The sequence below is a fragment of the Trichomonascus vanleenenianus genome, assembly GCF_965637985.1.
Source record: "Trichomonascus vanleenenianus strain CLIB 3782 genome assembly, contig: TRVA0_006S, whole genome shotgun sequence".
In the NCBI taxonomy this organism is placed as follows: domain Eukaryota; kingdom Fungi; phylum Ascomycota; class Dipodascomycetes; order Dipodascales; family Trichomonascaceae; genus Blastobotrys; species Blastobotrys vanleenenianus.
In genome coordinates this window covers 112,883-130,593 of record NW_027481881.1, presented here as the reverse complement: position 1 = coordinate 130,593, position 17,711 = coordinate 112,883, and the positions used below count along the sequence as shown (strand labels likewise).

At 48.2% G+C, this 17,711-nt stretch overlaps 6 protein-coding genes across 6 annotated transcripts; 3 read left to right on the top strand and 3 right to left on the bottom strand.

Moving 5' to 3' along the window:
- Positions 1-1,257: 1,257 nt before the first annotated feature.
- Positions 1,258-3,078, bottom strand: TRVA0_006S01266 (uncharacterized protein; the record flags this gene model as incomplete). Its single annotated transcript, XM_076683040.1, has 1 exon — positions 1,258-3,078. One exon carries the CDS (start codon positions 3,076-3,078, stop codon positions 1,258-1,260), a length of 1,821 nt encoding a protein of 606 aa, XP_076542648.1.
- Positions 3,079-5,602: 2,524 nt separating this feature from the next.
- YEA4 (nucleotide sugar transporter family protein) lies at positions 5,603-6,619 on the top strand (the record flags this gene model as incomplete). The annotated part of the gene is made up of 1 exon (XM_076683039.1): positions 5,603-6,619. One exon carries the CDS (start codon positions 5,603-5,605, stop codon positions 6,617-6,619), a length of 1,017 nt encoding a protein of 338 aa, XP_076542647.1.
- A 963-nt stretch (positions 6,620-7,582) lies between these two features.
- TRVA0_006S01222 (uncharacterized protein) lies at positions 7,583-9,217 on the bottom strand (the record flags this gene model as incomplete). Its single annotated transcript, XM_076683038.1, has 1 exon — positions 7,583-9,217. One exon carries the CDS (start codon positions 9,215-9,217, stop codon positions 7,583-7,585), a length of 1,635 nt encoding a protein of 544 aa, XP_076542646.1.
- A 2,285-nt stretch (positions 9,218-11,502) lies between these two features.
- On the bottom strand, positions 11,503-13,389 carry TRVA0_006S01200 (CLPTM1 family protein; the record flags this gene model as incomplete). Its single annotated transcript, XM_076683037.1, has 1 exon — positions 11,503-13,389. The coding sequence occupies one exon, from the start codon at positions 13,387-13,389 to the stop codon at positions 11,503-11,505; it is 1,887 nt and encodes a 628-aa protein (XP_076542645.1).
- A 116-nt stretch (positions 13,390-13,505) lies between these two features.
- On the top strand, positions 13,506-14,123 carry LOG1 (Log1p; the record flags this gene model as incomplete). Its single annotated transcript, XM_076683036.1, has 1 exon — positions 13,506-14,123. One exon carries the CDS (start codon positions 13,506-13,508, stop codon positions 14,121-14,123), a length of 618 nt encoding a protein of 205 aa, XP_076542644.1.
- Positions 14,124-15,354: 1,231 nt separating this feature from the next.
- TRVA0_006S01156 (patatin-like phospholipase domain-containing protein) lies at positions 15,355-17,285 on the top strand (the record flags this gene model as incomplete). The annotated part of the gene is made up of 2 exons (XM_076683035.1): positions 15,355-15,400; positions 15,451-17,285. 2 exons carry the CDS (start codon positions 15,355-15,357, stop codon positions 17,283-17,285), a joined length of 1,881 nt encoding a protein of 626 aa, XP_076542643.1.
- Between the last annotated feature and the right edge of the window lie 426 nt (positions 17,286-17,711).

The following is a 17,711-nucleotide window of genomic DNA, read 5'->3' as shown; positions in this document are numbered from 1 at the left end:
GTGCGTGCGGCGTGCGGCTCGTCACCACCACCGCCCTTAATTAGGCCGGCGGTATGGGGTTTATTACTACTGGTGTTAGCTATATGAAAAACAGGTTACTAGCTAGATATAGCTGGGGTTTATTTAATATGATTTCGCTTGGTTTAAATCGCGCTATTTAGGATATATGACACCAGGGCGAGGAGTTGCATACGAGTGCCAGATAGTCCATAAATGCTCCACAACCCTAATTACTGCGTTAATACCGCCCAGAGTCGGCATAATCCGGCAATCTTTGGTGGTGTTTTGCAGCACAACGTTTATTGGATCCACTATAGAATGTTTTTTTTCTGGTTGTACGGCATATTCCTCTGCCGGATTTCAGAAATCTTATATAATAGTTGTACAATGTATTAATTGGGGGTACCATGAGGTCAATTATGTGACCTACGTCATTTGTGCTTTGCAGTGAATCATTTATCTCCCATTGTGCATGGGTAAAGTAAATCTCCACTCTAGTGGATTCTCAAGCCTAGGAATCAGCGACTTTGGTGGCTCAATTATTACGCTATCAGCAACTTAGCTACTAGGCCTCCTAAATTACTAACTACTCCTTAGCTAGTTAAAAATTTAGAAACTATTTAACTAGCACTCCTCTAGGTAATCATTAGTCGGCACCAATCCTTAGTTTATCCATCCTTAGTTTAAACCCTAGGCTAGTTCTCCTTAGTTATGACTCCTTAGCTCTACGTGAGAAGCTATATGAACGAGGACTGCCCAAAGGGCACTGGAGTGCTTATAGTCCGTATTGAAATTGAAGTGGGAGCCGGAGTTCGAAGAAACTGAGGATCTATTCCTTGAAGTGCTGAACGGACAGGTTATGAAGGCACTCGTCAAACATGGCGACAGACACCATTGGGCATATTTAAGGCGCTGAAGCAAATCCATCTGATATTAGAGATAACGTTTGACGGAAGAAACTGACTAGTTGATCTCGAACACCTTCAAGAGTACTTTTACAAACGATTCAACCCCCCTGAAGATCAAAATCATCCTGAGAACAGATTGGCTCCAGCTAGTTCTCTTTTTTTGGTTAGTACTCCTAAGTTAGTACCAATAGCTATCACTTTCTAAGATACAACTAACGCCATGCAGTACAAAGTATGGAACGGACGCATCGATTCAATTCGAGGGCTAAAGTGGCACCGCTGCGCGGTGGGCTTGTTCATAAACACTGCATTAAACACTACCGTAACATATATAATTCCCATGTATTGTTTATCGCGGATCATATCGCCATGGTGGGTGATAGTCTTTAATGAGTTTGGCCAAGTTATTATTGACCTGCTTCATAACCTTTGGATCCTCCGCCTCGTCAGGAGCGGTCGCATGAAAATAGCTGTCGTAAATATCCATCTCATCATGGTGCTCCTTGGTAACCAGCTTGGAATTTTGGTACTCATTCAGATACATCTCCTTTTCACAGGCACCGTACATCGTCAGTTGCTTGTCCGGGCCAAATTTCTTGGACTTGTCCGTGTATCCCTCGCAGTCCTTCTTTTTAACCCACAGCCGCAGGTCCGTGTCGTACCGCCAATTGCCATATGACGACTTGGCAAAGTCCTTGTACTCAGACTTGAGCACAGCCTCGTAGGCATTTGGAATATATACCTGGACTCCCTCGTACAGCGTTCGTCGCGTAGGACTCATCATGTTGAGCGTATACTGGTGGTTGTTCTTGCAATGCGCTATCTGCTTGACAATAAACTCGCCAGTTGCGGCAAGCCCCGTAATATCAAGGTAAATGCCTGATCGAGTGTCAATGAACCGCGCATCAATGACATTGTTGCCATTGCCCCGCTCTCGCTCTACATACCAGTGACCCACGTCAATAAGATATCGACCATTGCCCTCTCTGGGGTCCTGGACCACCAGAGTCTGGTTGAACTTTCGTGCAAATCGATCCAATTCCTTAATGGGCATCTGTACATCATTGTCCGCATCCCATGGCATGGCCATGCCGTTCCAGTACCACCCAATCATGGAACCGTGCGCAATCCATGACATAACGTCGTATCGGTTAGTGAAATCGGCCCATGTTCGAATGAGGTGGTGCATGTATGCCTCGTGGTCCTTATCGTGCCGCAGCATGTTGAAGAACCGCCAATCGTAATGCGTGCCGGCCCAGCCGTTACCCTTGATTGGCACCTCGTAGAAGTATTTGGGCGACTTCTCGTAGTTCGCGACAGCATACTTGAGCATCTTGTAGTAATCCTGTGTCTCCAGGTCCCACGAAGGGTCAATCTCCTTCTGAGCTTCCTCAGTCGCGTTGAACATAAACATATCCCACGGAATGTCCACCGCAACCTTGTCGGCCATGTTCTTCGAGGCCAGCTCTGGGAACAGAACATCCTTGGGGTCGTCCAGCCTATCCAGCTTTGGGCCTTCCTTCTTCTTTTCTTCCTTATCCTTTTTCTCTTCTGTATCTTTCTTCTCTTCCGTATCTTTCTTTTCTTCATCCATCTTTTCTTCCTTCTCGTTCTTCTCAGCCTCTCCTAGAGTTACCTTTTCGCTATCGTCACTTTCACGCTTAGACTTCGAGCCTGGCCGCTTAACATCGACAACACGGTGGTCCTCGCCCAAAAAAATGACTCTCTTTGGCAAGGGCGCCGTCTCAGCCAGGTACAGCCGACCATTGATGGCAAGCTCTTCCTCATTTCTAGCGTACCGTGGTGGGAATTGCAGGCTTGTAAACGGGTTCCTGCCTTCCCACGCCCTTGGCCAGCCACTCTTGGGACCCTCGGCGACCTTCTGCATCCTACGCATCTCAATGGTGTCAACCCAGTCTTCCCATTTGAATTCCTGGACCTTGTCCGGGTTGCTCATCATCTTGCTACGTGCTACAGACGGGTCGAAGCCAGTGTCAGGCATGTCCCCGGGCCGTGCAACAGGATTGCCCGTCGGCGACCTGGCAAACGGATAGTAGTCGCTGTTGAATAGGTACAAACTGGAAATAACCACAAGGTATATGAACGCAAATCCCAGCAGCACTTTGGCAATGATCGACTGGCGCAGAGCGCCCATTCCCTTCAACAGCATACTGCCTCAGCCAATAAATATCTGATAAAGAGCGTGGAAACCGGCAGTATCCTTTTTTATCACACCAGAGTGTCTCTTTTGACACATAAGTCCAAATGATATAGAAAAGTTGGAAAAGGGGGCTGAAGGAGGCTGAGGCCCATTGAAAATAGCGCTCACAGCCTTTTACAGTACACCTGTTGCTGTGACCCAGCCAGGCACCAGGGGGGTTTGACCCAAATTAAAATTACGGCATTGTTGGGACCTTACTCCCGCCTGCAGGCGTATTCGACCTGCGTCCACAGCCACTGACCGGGGATTAATTCACCGGACTCCGTATTGGCAACGGGCTATGGTAGATCGTCGCGCTCTCTGCGGTTCTGCGTCGATGGTATTCTGCTGCAGCAAGTTCTTCACTTTTGTCGATTTGTTCATTTTTGAGGAGGGCTCTCGTGGTCCTTGTGGTATTGAGTTTGAGTATAACGTTATTTACCTGGCGTGAATATACTCAGTGCTACTACTGTAGCAGCAGCGGTATCACAAAAGATAGTAAGAGTGCCACCGGGTTTATGGTATGAGTTCGAAACGTAGCAGGATCCAAATATGCGGGTCCGCATGCATTGGTAAAACAGACCGTTTTGACACTCTGCTACCGTTGGTGACTGTGGTTCGATCCCCCCAGAGCCGTTTCATGGTAATCTTATTGGTATCATTTAGGGTATGATCATTTAGACAAACCGTAATCAGTGTCACGGCTCATAGCCAAAAGCACTTTGAGATTGTTTTCATACACCATCGGTAGGTGCAGTATAAGCAATCGCTATGCAAGTCCAAACCGTAACCTACCTTTAGACAGCAGCCTGGCTACCCATGTCCTACCCTTAGACAGCAGCATGGCTACAGCTCCCGCCACTGCCGGTCTAACAACACGGCTGCCATTTAAGAAGGGACTTCTTCATAATCCAATGCAAGCTTTAGTCAACTGGGGAACCTTGGAGTCGTTCAACGTTTAGCATAGCTCTGGTCAGTCATCAAGGCGATTGGATCCAATGGTCTTCGAGATTTGAAGGTGACAGGGAAAGATGTAAGTCCAAATAGTATGCCAGGGGGTTCGTGTCAATAGCTTGCCAGGGGTTCTGACAAGCTGATGGCATCGATTATCATCAGGCTTTAACCACATCCATAGCCGGTCAAGTAGTAATCGTTCAATAATCGTTTAAGCAATAGCCGTACGCGAGATATGCTCATTTGAAAGGAATTCTAAGCCGGCCTAGAGTAGCAAGCAGCCGCTTGATATGAGACCTGCATGGCCTAGGTCAATTACAACAAAAAGCCTTTCACAAGCCCTTCCTCTAGCATAGCACAGTCACCAGCCAGTCCAAACTAGAAGCGCTGTAGCCCATTCAAGGTTACCATTCAAAAAGGCTGTTCTTAACTGTGTAGCCCCTATTTCTGCTCTATCTCTTTTTCGCTGAAAAAAAAAAAACTCTTTTTCGATCTTAGCCGTGGGTATAAAATATAGTAGCTAGACGATAAAGAAACAAAACAACTTCAATGCTTTGCCATCGGGATATATAGGTATGTGCCAGTTAAATTTCCAACTTCCCCTCGACAAAGTGGAAGGTATTTGTATAAAAAAGAAGAGGGAGGGAGGGAGGCCGTCGGGGAGAATTCGAGACTTGCGGCCTGTGAGGCTACGAGTACGTACCCCGTATGCGGTTAGGGGCTAGAATTATACTCACGCAGCGGCCGCCCAAAAAGCAATTTGCAGCGGCTTGCCCTGTCTATAGCGGCACTGGAATTTGCCATTTTCATTAAAAAAGTTTTAGATTGTAACAGGCACAACGCGCCAAGGAAACCAGAGGCAACGTACCTCCTGTCCGCAATTAACTACTTTATCACATCATGATTCGGTTTCAGACTGTAATTGTGTACTCCAGTCGAACAGTACCCTACAACCTTTACAATGGCTTAACCCAAGGCTAGGCAGTTCTGTTTATAACTGTACTACAGTATACCCTACTAGATCAGGAATAAAGCCGGTACAAGGGCTAATAGCGTGTGGCAGGAGGTATAGATAGTGCTTGTTGCCTATCTCCCTTTCTATGGGTCTGGGACAGCCTACCGTCCAACCATCCATGCCATACCTTCCCCCCCTCCCACCGAAAATGAAAATCTCCTTATTCACTCCCAACTCGCCCGCCCCCTCTAGAACACGGTATCCACCGACAAAAGTGTCTTTGAAAACCCGAATACCAGTACGAACAGTCAAAAATGTTGAGCCCAGGTAAAAGTGATGTATAAAATGGCAAACGGTAGGGGCAAGCTAAATTTAACCAAACAGAATAACCCTATTTAGCCCGATCTGCAAGTCAAATCCAGCAGAATGTGGAAGGTCAATGCATACATTTTGTCTCACCAGCTGCACGCCGCCCAATAGGGCGAATACCCTCGATGGCTGAGCCGCTCGGACTTCTTTGGACCCTTTCTATCCTCATTATCCACGACTACACACATATACACTCGTTTCTACGACACATTGAGAATGGAGGAGGAGCCCAAGCTGCCCCAGGCGAACGCGTCGCCGCCCCCTAAACTCCATCGACTCTACAACATCATTTCGCTCAGCATCCCGCAGATTCTCGTTGTTCTCGGGTTCATCTTCGGCGGGTGCTGCTCCAATGTCATCAGTCTCGAGTCCATCATCACCGAGGTGCCAACGGCCGGCGACCTCATCACCTTTACCCAATTCCTGCTGGTCGCGTTAGAGGGCCTCATCTACCATATCGATTGGGAGCGTCCGCCGCGGCTCAAGCCACGACACGTGCCCATTCACCGGTGGATCATTATTGTGCTGCTCTTCTTTGTCATTTCTATCCTCAATAACAAGGTGTGGGCATACGACATCTCCGTGCCCGTTCACACCATCTTCCGGTCGGGAGGCACTGTCACGACCATGACAGTCGGCGTGCTCGTCGGCAGGCGCTATAACATCAAGCAGGTGTCGGCTGTCTTTATCTTGACGATTGGCGTCGTCATTGCGACCCTATCGAGCGCTGAGCAGAAGAAGACGGACGACAAGAAGACGCGGGGCGGTTCCAAGTTTGCCCTGGGCATCTTCATGCTCTTCACCGCGTCTGTAATGACTTCTGTCCAGGCGCTCGTGGCGGAGAGCACCTACAAAAAGTATGGCAAGCACTGGCGTGAGAGTCTGTTTTACACGCACGCGCTCTCATTGGTGCTGTTCCTGCCTCTGGCCAAGGACATTATTGCTGAGTTCAAATTAGTGTGGGCGTCGGAGCCCTATGACGTTGCTGGCGTCATGGTGCCGCGCCAGGTTGTGTTCCTGCTTATTAACGCATCTATGCAGTACCTGTGTATTCGTGGCGTGCAGATGCTTGCAGGCCACTCGACGGCGCTCACGGTGACGCTGGTGCTGACGATTAGGAAGTTTTTCAGTCTGGTGCTGAGTTCCTATCTGTTTGGCAACAGTCTTCCTAATGAGGGCAAGTTTGGTGCGTTGTTGGTCTTCGCGGGTGCAGTATTGTATTCTTACTCTTAGAGAGCCATTGCTGCTTCTTTATTATTCATGGCAAGCTTAGACATACATTAAGCCGTGGGCTCAACCGCTTAGACTTATAGCCTTTTGGGCTACTCTTCATTTGGCCCGTTATATCGTAGGTCCTGGACTTCACTCCGGTGATTCTATAATAGTGGTACCGATAATTTTTGAGACTTGTTGCCGTTTGAAGTTCGTAACGACAAAAGATATCTAATATTTTATTCCTGTGAGCACCCCACAACTCACTAAAGGTAGCAGTTGTATAGAAAAAGTAAAGAGTTATGAATAACTATTACAATTTGCATCTGAGTATATCAAAGTACACGAAAAAGGATACATATAAGGCGCACAACTATTTAATGATGCCACCCGCCGAACTCTAAAGTTAAGGAGTGGAGAGACAACCCAGCCATCGTAGATGCGATTTTCACTGTACTGGCCCTTTAAAGTTTGATCCGAGACATGTTACACGCGTTCCATCATATCATGTCATAGAGATTCAATGAGATACAATTCTGGTGTCTTCATTTTACCTTCCTTCTTCTTTTCTTCCTTCTTCTTTTCTTCCTTCTTCTTTTTCTTCCTCTTTCATCTTTTTATCTTTCTTCTTCTGATCTGTTCCTCGTTGTAGTCTAACTCCAGTAAAAAAGTAGGTCAACGCACTATATTCGACCTTTCAAAACTTCTTTGAACGACTGGAACACCTGAAATGAAGCAGAAGCCAAATTCGTAGAGCTTTTTAGTCCAGTTCGATCGTCCCACAGTTCGAGGAACGTTTCCGTCGAGGGGCTGAACGTCGAACCACATTCCGGATGACTACAGTAGTATTATACGAATCCACCGGATTGGGATTCTGTCGAAAGGTATTATATAATATCAACGTATGACGGATAGGAAATCCAGATGCAAAAAAAAAAAAGCATAAAGGAAGCAACACTTAGAAAATTACAAATGGCTAAAGACCTAAAGCGGGTCGTACCTCATTGGCGCATGATACTCTCTTAGAAGCCGAGCAAGTTCGATCTTGATATTCTGCTTCGCAGTCTCGTCCTCAGTAGCATTCGACGAGAGAACATGGAAGTACTTATCGTACAGATCTATCTCATCATAGTGCTCCTTCGTAACAAGCTTCGTACGCTCGTATTCACTCACATACTTCTCCTTGTCGCATGCACCATACATGGTGAGCCGCCTATTCTCGTCAAACTTCTTGGAACTATCAGTGAACGCATCACAGTCCTCGTTCTTGACAAACAGCCGGAGATCCCGGTCGAAGTGCCACGCCTTGTCAGGCTTGAACCTGCCAAACTTCGAGGTAAGAATGGCCTCGTGCTCATTCGGAACGTAGATGGGAGCACCCTCGTAGAACGTTCGCCGAGCCGGCGACATTCGTTCGAGCGAATACTTGTTGTTGTTCTTGTCGTGGGCAATCTTCTTTTCCTTGAACTCCTCAGTCGCCGACGCCAGACCGGTAATATCAAGGTAGATACCTGACCGCGTGTCAACGAACCGCGCATCAATGAGGTTGTTGCCGTTGCCTCGCAGCCGCTCGACGTACCATGGCCCAACATCAATGAAATACCGACCGTTGCCCTCCTTCGGGTCCTGCACAATGAGAGTCTGGTTGAACTTTCGCGCGAACCGGTCGAGCTCCCTGATGGGCATCTGCACATCGTGGTCATTATCCCACGGCAGCGACAGGCCATTCTGGGCCCACCCAAGCATCGACCCGTGAGCGATCCACGTCAAAATACCGTACTGCTCGGTGAACTCGGACCATGTCCGGATAAGGTGGTGTCGGTATGCTTCGTGGTCCTCGCCCCTCTTGATCTTGTTGAAAAACCGCCAGTCGTAATGCACACCAGCCCAGCCAAGTGGAATCTCGTGGAAGTGTTTCGGCGAATCCTTGTAGTGCTTGACAGCGGTCTGGATCGTCTGGTAGTGGTTCTGCCTCTCGAGATCCCAAGAAGGATCAATCTCCCTCTGCGCCTCCTCGCTTGCGTTGAATAAAAGCATTTCCCACGGGATATCCACGGCGACCTTCTTGGTCAGGTCCCTCTCCGCCAATTCAGGGATGAGGACATCTTCTGGGTCGTCCGACGAGTCCACTTTCACGCCGGTAGACGAGTTGGTATAACTCCCGGGCTCATCATCGCTTTGCTTAATGTTGACGATGCGGCTGTTTTCACCAAGGAAAACGACCTTTCGAGGCTTAGGCATCTGCTCTACAAGGTAGATGCGGCCGTTAATGGCCAGCTCCTGCTCGCCTGGGCCGCCCTTGGGCGGGAAGCGAGCCTCCCTGTACGGGTTGCGGTCTCTCCACTCTTTAGGCCAATTATGCTTTGGGCCGTAGGCCACCTTTCGCATCTTCTGCATCTCTACTGTGTCGACCCAGTCGGTCCAGTCGAACTCCTGGAACTGCTCCGGGTTTTCAATCATCTTAGTCCGCGCCGCTGTCAGATCAAACCCGGACTCCTCCATGTCTTCCGGTCGAGCTACGGTAGGCACGGTTGACGGCTTTTCAAATGGGTAATATGCGTCGTTGAACAGGTAGAGACTGGAAATGACAATAGAGTACATAAGCGCCAGGACCACCATGACCCTGACAATGGTTGATGGGCGCAACAGGCGCCCTGGATTAAATGCCATTGTTAAGTCTTTCAATTTATGTAATGATTCCTTCAATGGACACAAATTTCAGACGGTTTTATGCTTCATATAGCGCTTGGTTTTTCGTTCGGCTTTCGTAAATCCCCTAAGCCCTCAATTACTGATTCACCCAGAAAAAAACCAAGAATAATCTAAACGAAAGACTGACAGGAAAAGAACGAAAGACGGCTGTCACCAGGAATGATCCTATTTTCGGCCCTGGATATAATTATTCGAAGATAGCCGACAAAGGGGAAAAGAGGAAAGATATGAGAATGTCTGTGATCAGTACGGTACTTTCTCATTCAGAGTCTCACTCTCTCACCGGGAGTCTCGCACGGTACGCTTAATCGGGTCACGGAGCGAACCAGATCTACACGCAGGACTACGATTTGGTAGGAAACCTGTATGGCAATCCCGCGCTTTCGGATTCATGCCAACTGTCAATCGACGACACTGCAGAACTCCCTCCCCCACATCACAGGGCAGTACTGCATATTTGGCAACTTGGGGGATATATTTGGAGCTTTGTTCAAACCCCCTTTGGTGCATTGATAAAGACGAGAGAGAGCTTGAGCCAGTCCCCGCTGGCCGGTGGTGCCGAACCAAGATGGGCGACAGTGTCAGGTTCTTGCCCTGAAACATAGACCACTTAAATTAAACCCGAGAGCCCTATCGCCAGAAAAACCGACAAACGTGTATTCGACTCAACGAGAGAGGCTTTGGCTCGCTCCGACCATTTTTCACAGAGACAGGACAAATGCTATGGCCGATCTTACAAAAATGTGTAGCACGTCAGTTCGGCCTTTACAGCCGTTTAGGACAGTTGGGGCTCGTATATCTGGGCATTCGTAATGCGTCTTAAAATGTGTCACCTTTGCATATAACCAAACCAAAAAAAAGAAATTGGGTCGATGACTTTCCAGGGCGGTACCTTAAGGACCCCTCCCTTCCCCCCTCCATTCATATCATAGGCATACGCACATGTACTTAGAGCAGCTTCGCAAGGGAGTCTTGAGCTATACAGTAGAAGACGAAATTCCCCGAACATCGTTCGAGTTCTGGAGGAACTGAGTAAAAAAAAAGAATGCGCTGCCTTACTGCAGCCACTTAGGGGATGCTAATAATGGCTCAGAACCAAAAATAATTGATCAGAGGGGTACTTTGTTTGCTATTCATGTACGTATAGTTGTATCCTCCGTGGGCTGTGTCAGAACGAATGCTTGGCGCACAGATGCCCCTGAAGAAGCACGTAAAGAGGGGGTATACCTAGCACGCATTTACTTGTGCATAGATTCAATGTTCCTGTACGGATAGGCGGCGACCGGCTTTTCGGCTAATGATGTCATCGGTCGCCATAGCTACATAGCATTGCTTGATAAATGGACGTCAATCTATCATTATGAACTGCCGCAAGTAGTTAGAGAGCCGGAAAATACAGTTACAAGATGGAATCTTTTGAGGTGTAGGAAGTGGTTATCTGACAAAGGTTCAGTGCCGTGCTCAAGCATGACGGTCTACCAATATGTTGGGGCAGCTTGAGACAATGGCCCATTGATGGCCTACTGAGTAGCCCTCTCTCTCTCTGTCAAGCCGTTTAGACTGAATATCTATAGTGGTTACCACGACAGTACTGGATCTATAATGTGTTACGGTCAATTGACAGGCTCAAACGGAATCCGTACCTGGGTTTACAACAAGGTGCACTAATGAGTGCAGCTAATAGCCGATCTATCCCGTTCTCTGTGTGGCTCCTTGAGGCCTTGTACTGATTGATGGGATTGATGGGATTGATGGGATCTATGACAGACGTAGATTATTTCGTTGTTCCTTTTTGATCTATTCAATCTTTCTTGTAGTTCGTCAATGCCTTGATACCCATAATAATAATTCCATATCGGCAATCTCTCTATATTCACAAAGTCTCTCTATTTTCGCAATGTCTCATTATTTCCAAGCCGAAATAAGCATATTCCAATAGAGCCAATGCAGTAGGTCCATGATGGTAGTACGGTCGGGTTATGAGCCATCAGAACATGGCTGTCCTCCTGGTTCATAAGGAGACTTACTTTGGACGGCGTTAACAGGGCAGAGACTTGTTTGTCGTAGCAACAGACGTCCGTCAAGATATAATACTGTAACTGTGAAATGGTATTATAAATCCCAAATAACTAGATCGCAATACTTGTCCCACTGGATGAAGGTCGAGACTTGATATTATTATACATTGAGGCCTATTTCGTCTTCTTATCCTCCTCCTCCGAGGAGGAAGAGGAAGGAGACGGAGAAGAGGAAGACGAAGAGGACGAAGAAGACGAAGACGAAGAAGAAGAGGAAGAAGAGGAAGAAGAGGAAGACTTTTCAGGCTCCTCCTCTCCACCCAGACCCAGCTCGTTGACTCGCGAATAGTCCGTCCTGTAAGCCCACGACTGATAGAGGTAAACAACAAAAATAACGTCGTCTCTAAGAGTCATCAATCTATGCAGCCATGGCATCTTAATCACAAACGAAAATAGATCGTCAATAAAAGTGTTGAGTGTCTTGTAAATCATGGCTCGCGTCGACATATGGGCGACGCTCTTGAGCCGGTAGTTGATGTAAACCGGTGGAATCAGTAGCAAAAATCCATACGCATAGACACATTGGACCGCCACGGTGATAAGGAACGACGGCCACGACTTGTGCTCCTCGTACATCAATGAATACACGGCGTAGGCGAGGATCAATGGGATTGCGACCCAGAACAGGTACCGGAAAACAATCTCATCGTACTCCTTGGTCTTCTTCTCCACGTCCGAAAGCTCGTGCTTGTCGTGGAAGGAGATCCACTTGCCCCCCTCGTTGAACTTGATGTCCACGGCCTTGGTGATCTTCCACGCCTCGACAAGGATGCCCATCCCCTGGGTCAGCAGCACCATGGTATTAGTGTTCTCACTGTTATCAAACAAATAGAGGAACGTGATGAACTGCATAACGACATTGGCGATGATGGTTCGTACGCTGACGCCAATGGTGTCTTTCTTGTTCTTCCAATGGCTGATATCGTTCTTGAAAGCCAGGAACTCAAACAGAGTGTGCAGCATGGAAACCACTATAGTGACAGCAAGCAGGTACGGGTTCGTCTCCGTCAGAATGCGCTTCAGTTCCTCGACGCCGGCAGCTGCACTGCTGTCCTGGCCCGACTGCGCCTGCTGCTTAAGCCCAAAATCCATAGTCTCGAGGATCTGGAACTTCCAAAACGGTGAAACCTGCACTTGGAAATTCAAAGTCACTTCGTCTGTTGTAGCATTAATCTCCTTCATCTGCGAAGGCAACTCCCAGAACTTGTTATGCCATACCGGTGGGTAGTAGTACCCGACCTGGCCCTGGCCCTCGGTGTTTGGAACCCGCAAGTTCTTCTCCTCGGTGAAGTGATTAAGCACAATTGGATGCGTCTTCTGGACAACAAGCGGATCAAAGAATTTGACCAGCTCAATTGTCACGTTCGGGTGGTAGTGCGGAACAATTATACCTCTAGTATCCGCTACAGTGTCCTCACGCTCGGCGCTACCGTCTTCGGCGGCCTTATTTTCCAGCAGATTCTTCTTCTTGACAGCCTTCTTCTTCTCAGCGTACTCGCTGAGTGGCCGGATCGTGTAAAGAATATCCCCGATTCTGTACCGCTCACCATGAGACTCTGCCAATTCCTCGGCAGTATACTCTCGCTGCAAGAAGAAGTGCGCGTACAAAGTACCATTGTTCCGAACCTTCTCAGAAAGCGGGACCGTGACCTTCTGGGTCGCGATGCCGCTCTGCTCGAGCAGATCAATCCCGGTAGCACTCAGTACCGGCACCTCGCTCGTCACATCCAACGGCGAACCCTCGTCACTGAGGTAAATGTCCAAATCAAACTTGGTTCCCTGCTTCCACAGCGGGTAGAGGACTAGCGAATCATGTCCAGCCTTAGCAGCCAGGCTAATCTCCTCCTCCGGGGTCTTTGGAGTGGGTATTCGCGGCTGCTTAGGCATGACAAAATTGCTAATAACGAAGTTGGCCACGAAGAATATCGCCAGATACCACCGCAACTGCGACCAAGTGGACTTTCGCTCCTCGCGACGGCCCTCTTCTTGTTCTCCAGGCATCGTCGTCTCTTCTGCGGACCTAATATGCTGCAGGTTGTATCGGCGCAGTGGTGATCGGGTTTTTCGTTTTCAGCCATGACAGTTTCACTCCCCGACATAACCACTCAACCTTAATCATGACGGCCAAAACAGTGTGTGTATTTTGCGGCTCGTCCTCGGGAACTGATCCAGCGTTTGTCAAGGCAGCTGAGCGGCTTGGAGAGTTGTTCCACGAGAACTCCTGGGGGCTCGTTTACGGCGGTGGCACTACCGGATTAATGGGCGCCATTGCCCGCACGATCGCGTCCCGAGGCGGCAATGTCGAAGGTATCATCCCCGAGGCCCTAATCGGCAAGGAGCGAGAAGGCAAAACCCCGGAAGAGCATATCTACGGCAAGACTACTCTGGTTAAGGATATGCATACTAGAAAGCGTCTTATGGGTCAGCAGGCGGACGCGTTTGTGGCTCTCCCAGGAGGGTTTGGTACCGCGGAGGAGCTCTTTGAGATCACCACTTGGAACCAGCTGGGTATCCACGATAGACCGATTGTTATTTTGAACACTAACGGCTTCTACAATGGGTTGATTGCTTGGATCGAGAGCGCTGTCGAGAACGGCTTCATCTCTCCGGCGTGCCGGCATATCATTGTATCGGTTACCACTCCAGAGGAGGTGATTCATGCTATTGCAAATTATAAGGTCGCCAGCGGACGATTGAATCTTAACTGGGGCGACCAGAGTCCGACCAAGTTTTAATTGGTTCACGTACTACACCGTAACTTTCCCAGGGCGTTGGATTTGCTTCACATGGAACAGGGGAATTGATGTCTCGCCTGGATAACTCCAATTTACGAGGCACAATGTTAGGGGTTGGCCTCACAGGGCATATTTACCTGAAGGTTTAGACACAAAAGTTTGAATTGATTCAAGCTTCAACAAAGCTCACACATAGTAATAGAAATGTGAATGCTTGAATTCTATTTTTAGGGCGAGTTGTATTTAGACGTTCAACTTGATATCTGGAAAGATTTTTGTGTATTGAGCTTTGGAATGAATCGCGGTAACACAGGTTCTCCTATGATAATGCAAGCTCATAGGCCTGAATTTTTGCTGGTCATTCTTACTAACTCTAACTAGTTAGCTTGGTGTACACTTATACCATTCATTATTGTTATTACGAAGTACCGTGATTACTGCAAAGTTTATCGATCTTATTAAGCGTACGTATTGGCACATTGTTACGTTGATATGTGAGTAAGTCAAAGCTTTTGATATCACAGAGTTGTTGTGTCCGCACTGAGGCAATAGGATGACTATGTACCATTACAATAGGTTTTGAGTGGGCTATTCCGATTGAGGAATCTACAACAGGCAAAACTAATGCACATTTTGATTGTCACAATATAATGGTACTACCTATGATACGTACTAGGTAATACCGGTAAATCCTGTTAAGATAGAGTAGAAAGAAATTCACTGACGGGTATTTACTGCATGGCATTTCTTTCTGCTGATAAAACCAGAGAGATAACGTCAGCGTTGCGCAACATTATTCACCTATCACAAAGTTTAATTGACATGATTACAGTACATCTCAGTGTACCTGTATCATAGAGTACCCCCCCCCCCCCCCTAGTACCGACAGTACATGATTATTTTGGCAATTCGTATAAGACTGCTGATGGAACATAAAAAACACCATGATACTGTTTATTATATCACTGAAAATCGTGAAAACCTACGGCGGTACTCAGGACAACTAAGTTAATTTGTGTCGGCGATCGTCTTCGGAAGATAGAGTTTACCGGTGTCGGCAACCAAAGTTCGAATGTCGCGGTGTCGGCCGATCGTTGGGGCGATTGTTGGGACTGTGACAGTTGCGATACGGGCAATTAATACCGTCCCGCCGGTGTCAGCCGCACATTCGATATCGTTCTCTTTCTACATGATAAGTGGAGTGAGAAAGTTGTAGTTTTTTATTTGGACGATGGATGTAGACGAGCTATGGAATAAGGATTATGTCAATAAGAAACGTAAGCAAGCCATGTCCTTCTCGAGGAACGGTACTGACCACCACTTCTAGATATGGAGCAGTTCTCCAAGGCGCTGGAGGCGGACGACTTTGACGCATTTCATATCACCTCCAAGAACGATTGGGCACCCGTAAAGGAAAAAGTGCAGAAATCAGGCAAGCGTAAAAGAGATATCGGCGTGGGACTCGGGTATCGAATTTTGCGATGGCCCTTTTTCGTGTTCATATGCCTCTGGGTGTCTATTCTTGCCGTGATTTATGCTTTTGTACGGTTCTATGTCGCTCTGTACGAGAATACCTTCACCTGGAGGGGAAAACGGCAGGAATTGAGGAAGAAATTGAGGAGTGCCGAGACGTACGAGGAATGGGTCAAGGCCGCTGAAGCATTGGATCGCCATCTCGGGTTTGAATCCTGGAAGAGTGACCCCGAGTTTGGATTTTATGACTACAGGACCATCGCCAAACTGGTGGGCAGCATGCACATGTTAAGGCGAGAGGGCAGGGTTGATGAACTGGCGACCGTTCTGCAGACTTGCGTCAAGCACAACTTTGCTGGAACCCAGGGTCGAGCGATGTACTCGCAGTGTTACTACGGGACCAAGGACATTGTCGATAAGTGGAACGATGAGCTGGTTGAGTCGCTAGGGTATCTTTCCCAGTCGAACGAGCTGCCAATGCCGACGAAACGGCTTTTGTTTAAGCAATTCGCCAAGAACTTCGGCAAGACTGCACTGTGTCTCTCGGGCGGCGCCACGTTCACCTACCGCCACTTTGGAGTTGTCAAAGCGCTCCTAGAAGCTGACCTCCTGCCGAATATCGTTTCGGGTACTTCGGGCGGCGGGCTAGTGGCTGCTCTAGTCGCGACTAGAACAAATGCCGAGCTTAAGGAACTTCTAGTACCCGAACTGGCTGACAAGATCACTGCGTGCCACGAGAAGTTCCCGACGTGGGCGAAGCGAATGTACAAGACGGGGGCACGGTTTGATGCCAGGGACTGGGCTGAGAGATGTTGCTGGTTTACTCGGGGCAGCATGACCTTCCGAGAGGCTTACGAAAAGACGGGCAAGATTCTCAACATCTCGACTGTTCCTGCAGATCCCCACTCGCCTGTGATTCTTTGTAACTACATCACCTCGCCGGATGCGGTGATTTGGAGTACATTGCTAGCTTCAGCTGCCGTGCCTGGTATCCTCAACCCAGTGATGCTTATGATGAAGAAAAAGACTGGTGACATTGCACCCTATAGCTTCGGAAACAAGTGGAAAGACGGGTCTCTTCGGACAGATATCCCGGTCCAATCGTTGAGAATGTACTTCAACGTCAACTTTACCATTGTGTCGCAGGTGAACCCGCACATCTCACTCTTCGTGTATGCTCCGAGGGGCACGGTGGGCCGTCCAGTCTCTCATCGCAAGGGTAAAGGGTGGAGAGGAGGGTTTTTAGGGAGCACAGTAGAAGATCTGGTAAAGCTGGAGATCCGCAAGTGGCTCAAGCTCATGCGCCATATGGACTTGACGCCGCGGATTTTGGACCAGGATTGGTCCTCGGTGTGGCTCCAGCGGTTTGACGGGAGTGTTACGCTGTGGCCGAAGATCCAGCTGAAAGACTTTTATTACATCTTGTCTGATCCTACGCGCGAGAAGCTTGCCAGTATGATGAGGGGCGGTGAGATGTGTGCATATCCCAAGCTCGTCATGATCCGCCACCAGATGAACATTGAGCGGGCCATTCAGCATGGCCGGAGGCTAACCTCGCGCGATCGTCGTGCTGTGGCGTGTCTTGCTGACGATGAGGCTATCTATCATTCGAGTTCTTCGATGGACTTTACGAACAAGAACTGGGTTAATCCGGAAACTGAACCGTCGGACGACTACGACAGCGACTGAGCTAGGCTAATTATTTATTGTATTTTTATTAACTGCTATAAACTTTTTTTCACGGTAGATAGTCGATAGTTGAGAAACGAGTACCATTATTGCTTAGACTCATCAGTAGTTAACTATGTCAAGTCGTTCGAAGACAGCGAAGGTTGCAATTATTCATTACTTATTGTATCACTCTTTCGCATGAGCCGCTTGAGCCATCAGTCGATGCTACTCCACGTAGCAGAACCCCAGAGGGAACTACTAGTGGATATTCGAGGGCCAGCCCTCGAGCTCCCGTAGTAGGGGGGCCCTGCCCCCCCCATTGCGTTCTTAGGACAGTATTGCTTAGAAAGACTATCGCCGTATAGTATTAATGACTACTTATGCATTCCATGAATTTCCATTGAATCTACTCGAATCCCCCCTAAGCAATGGACAGAAGTGTTA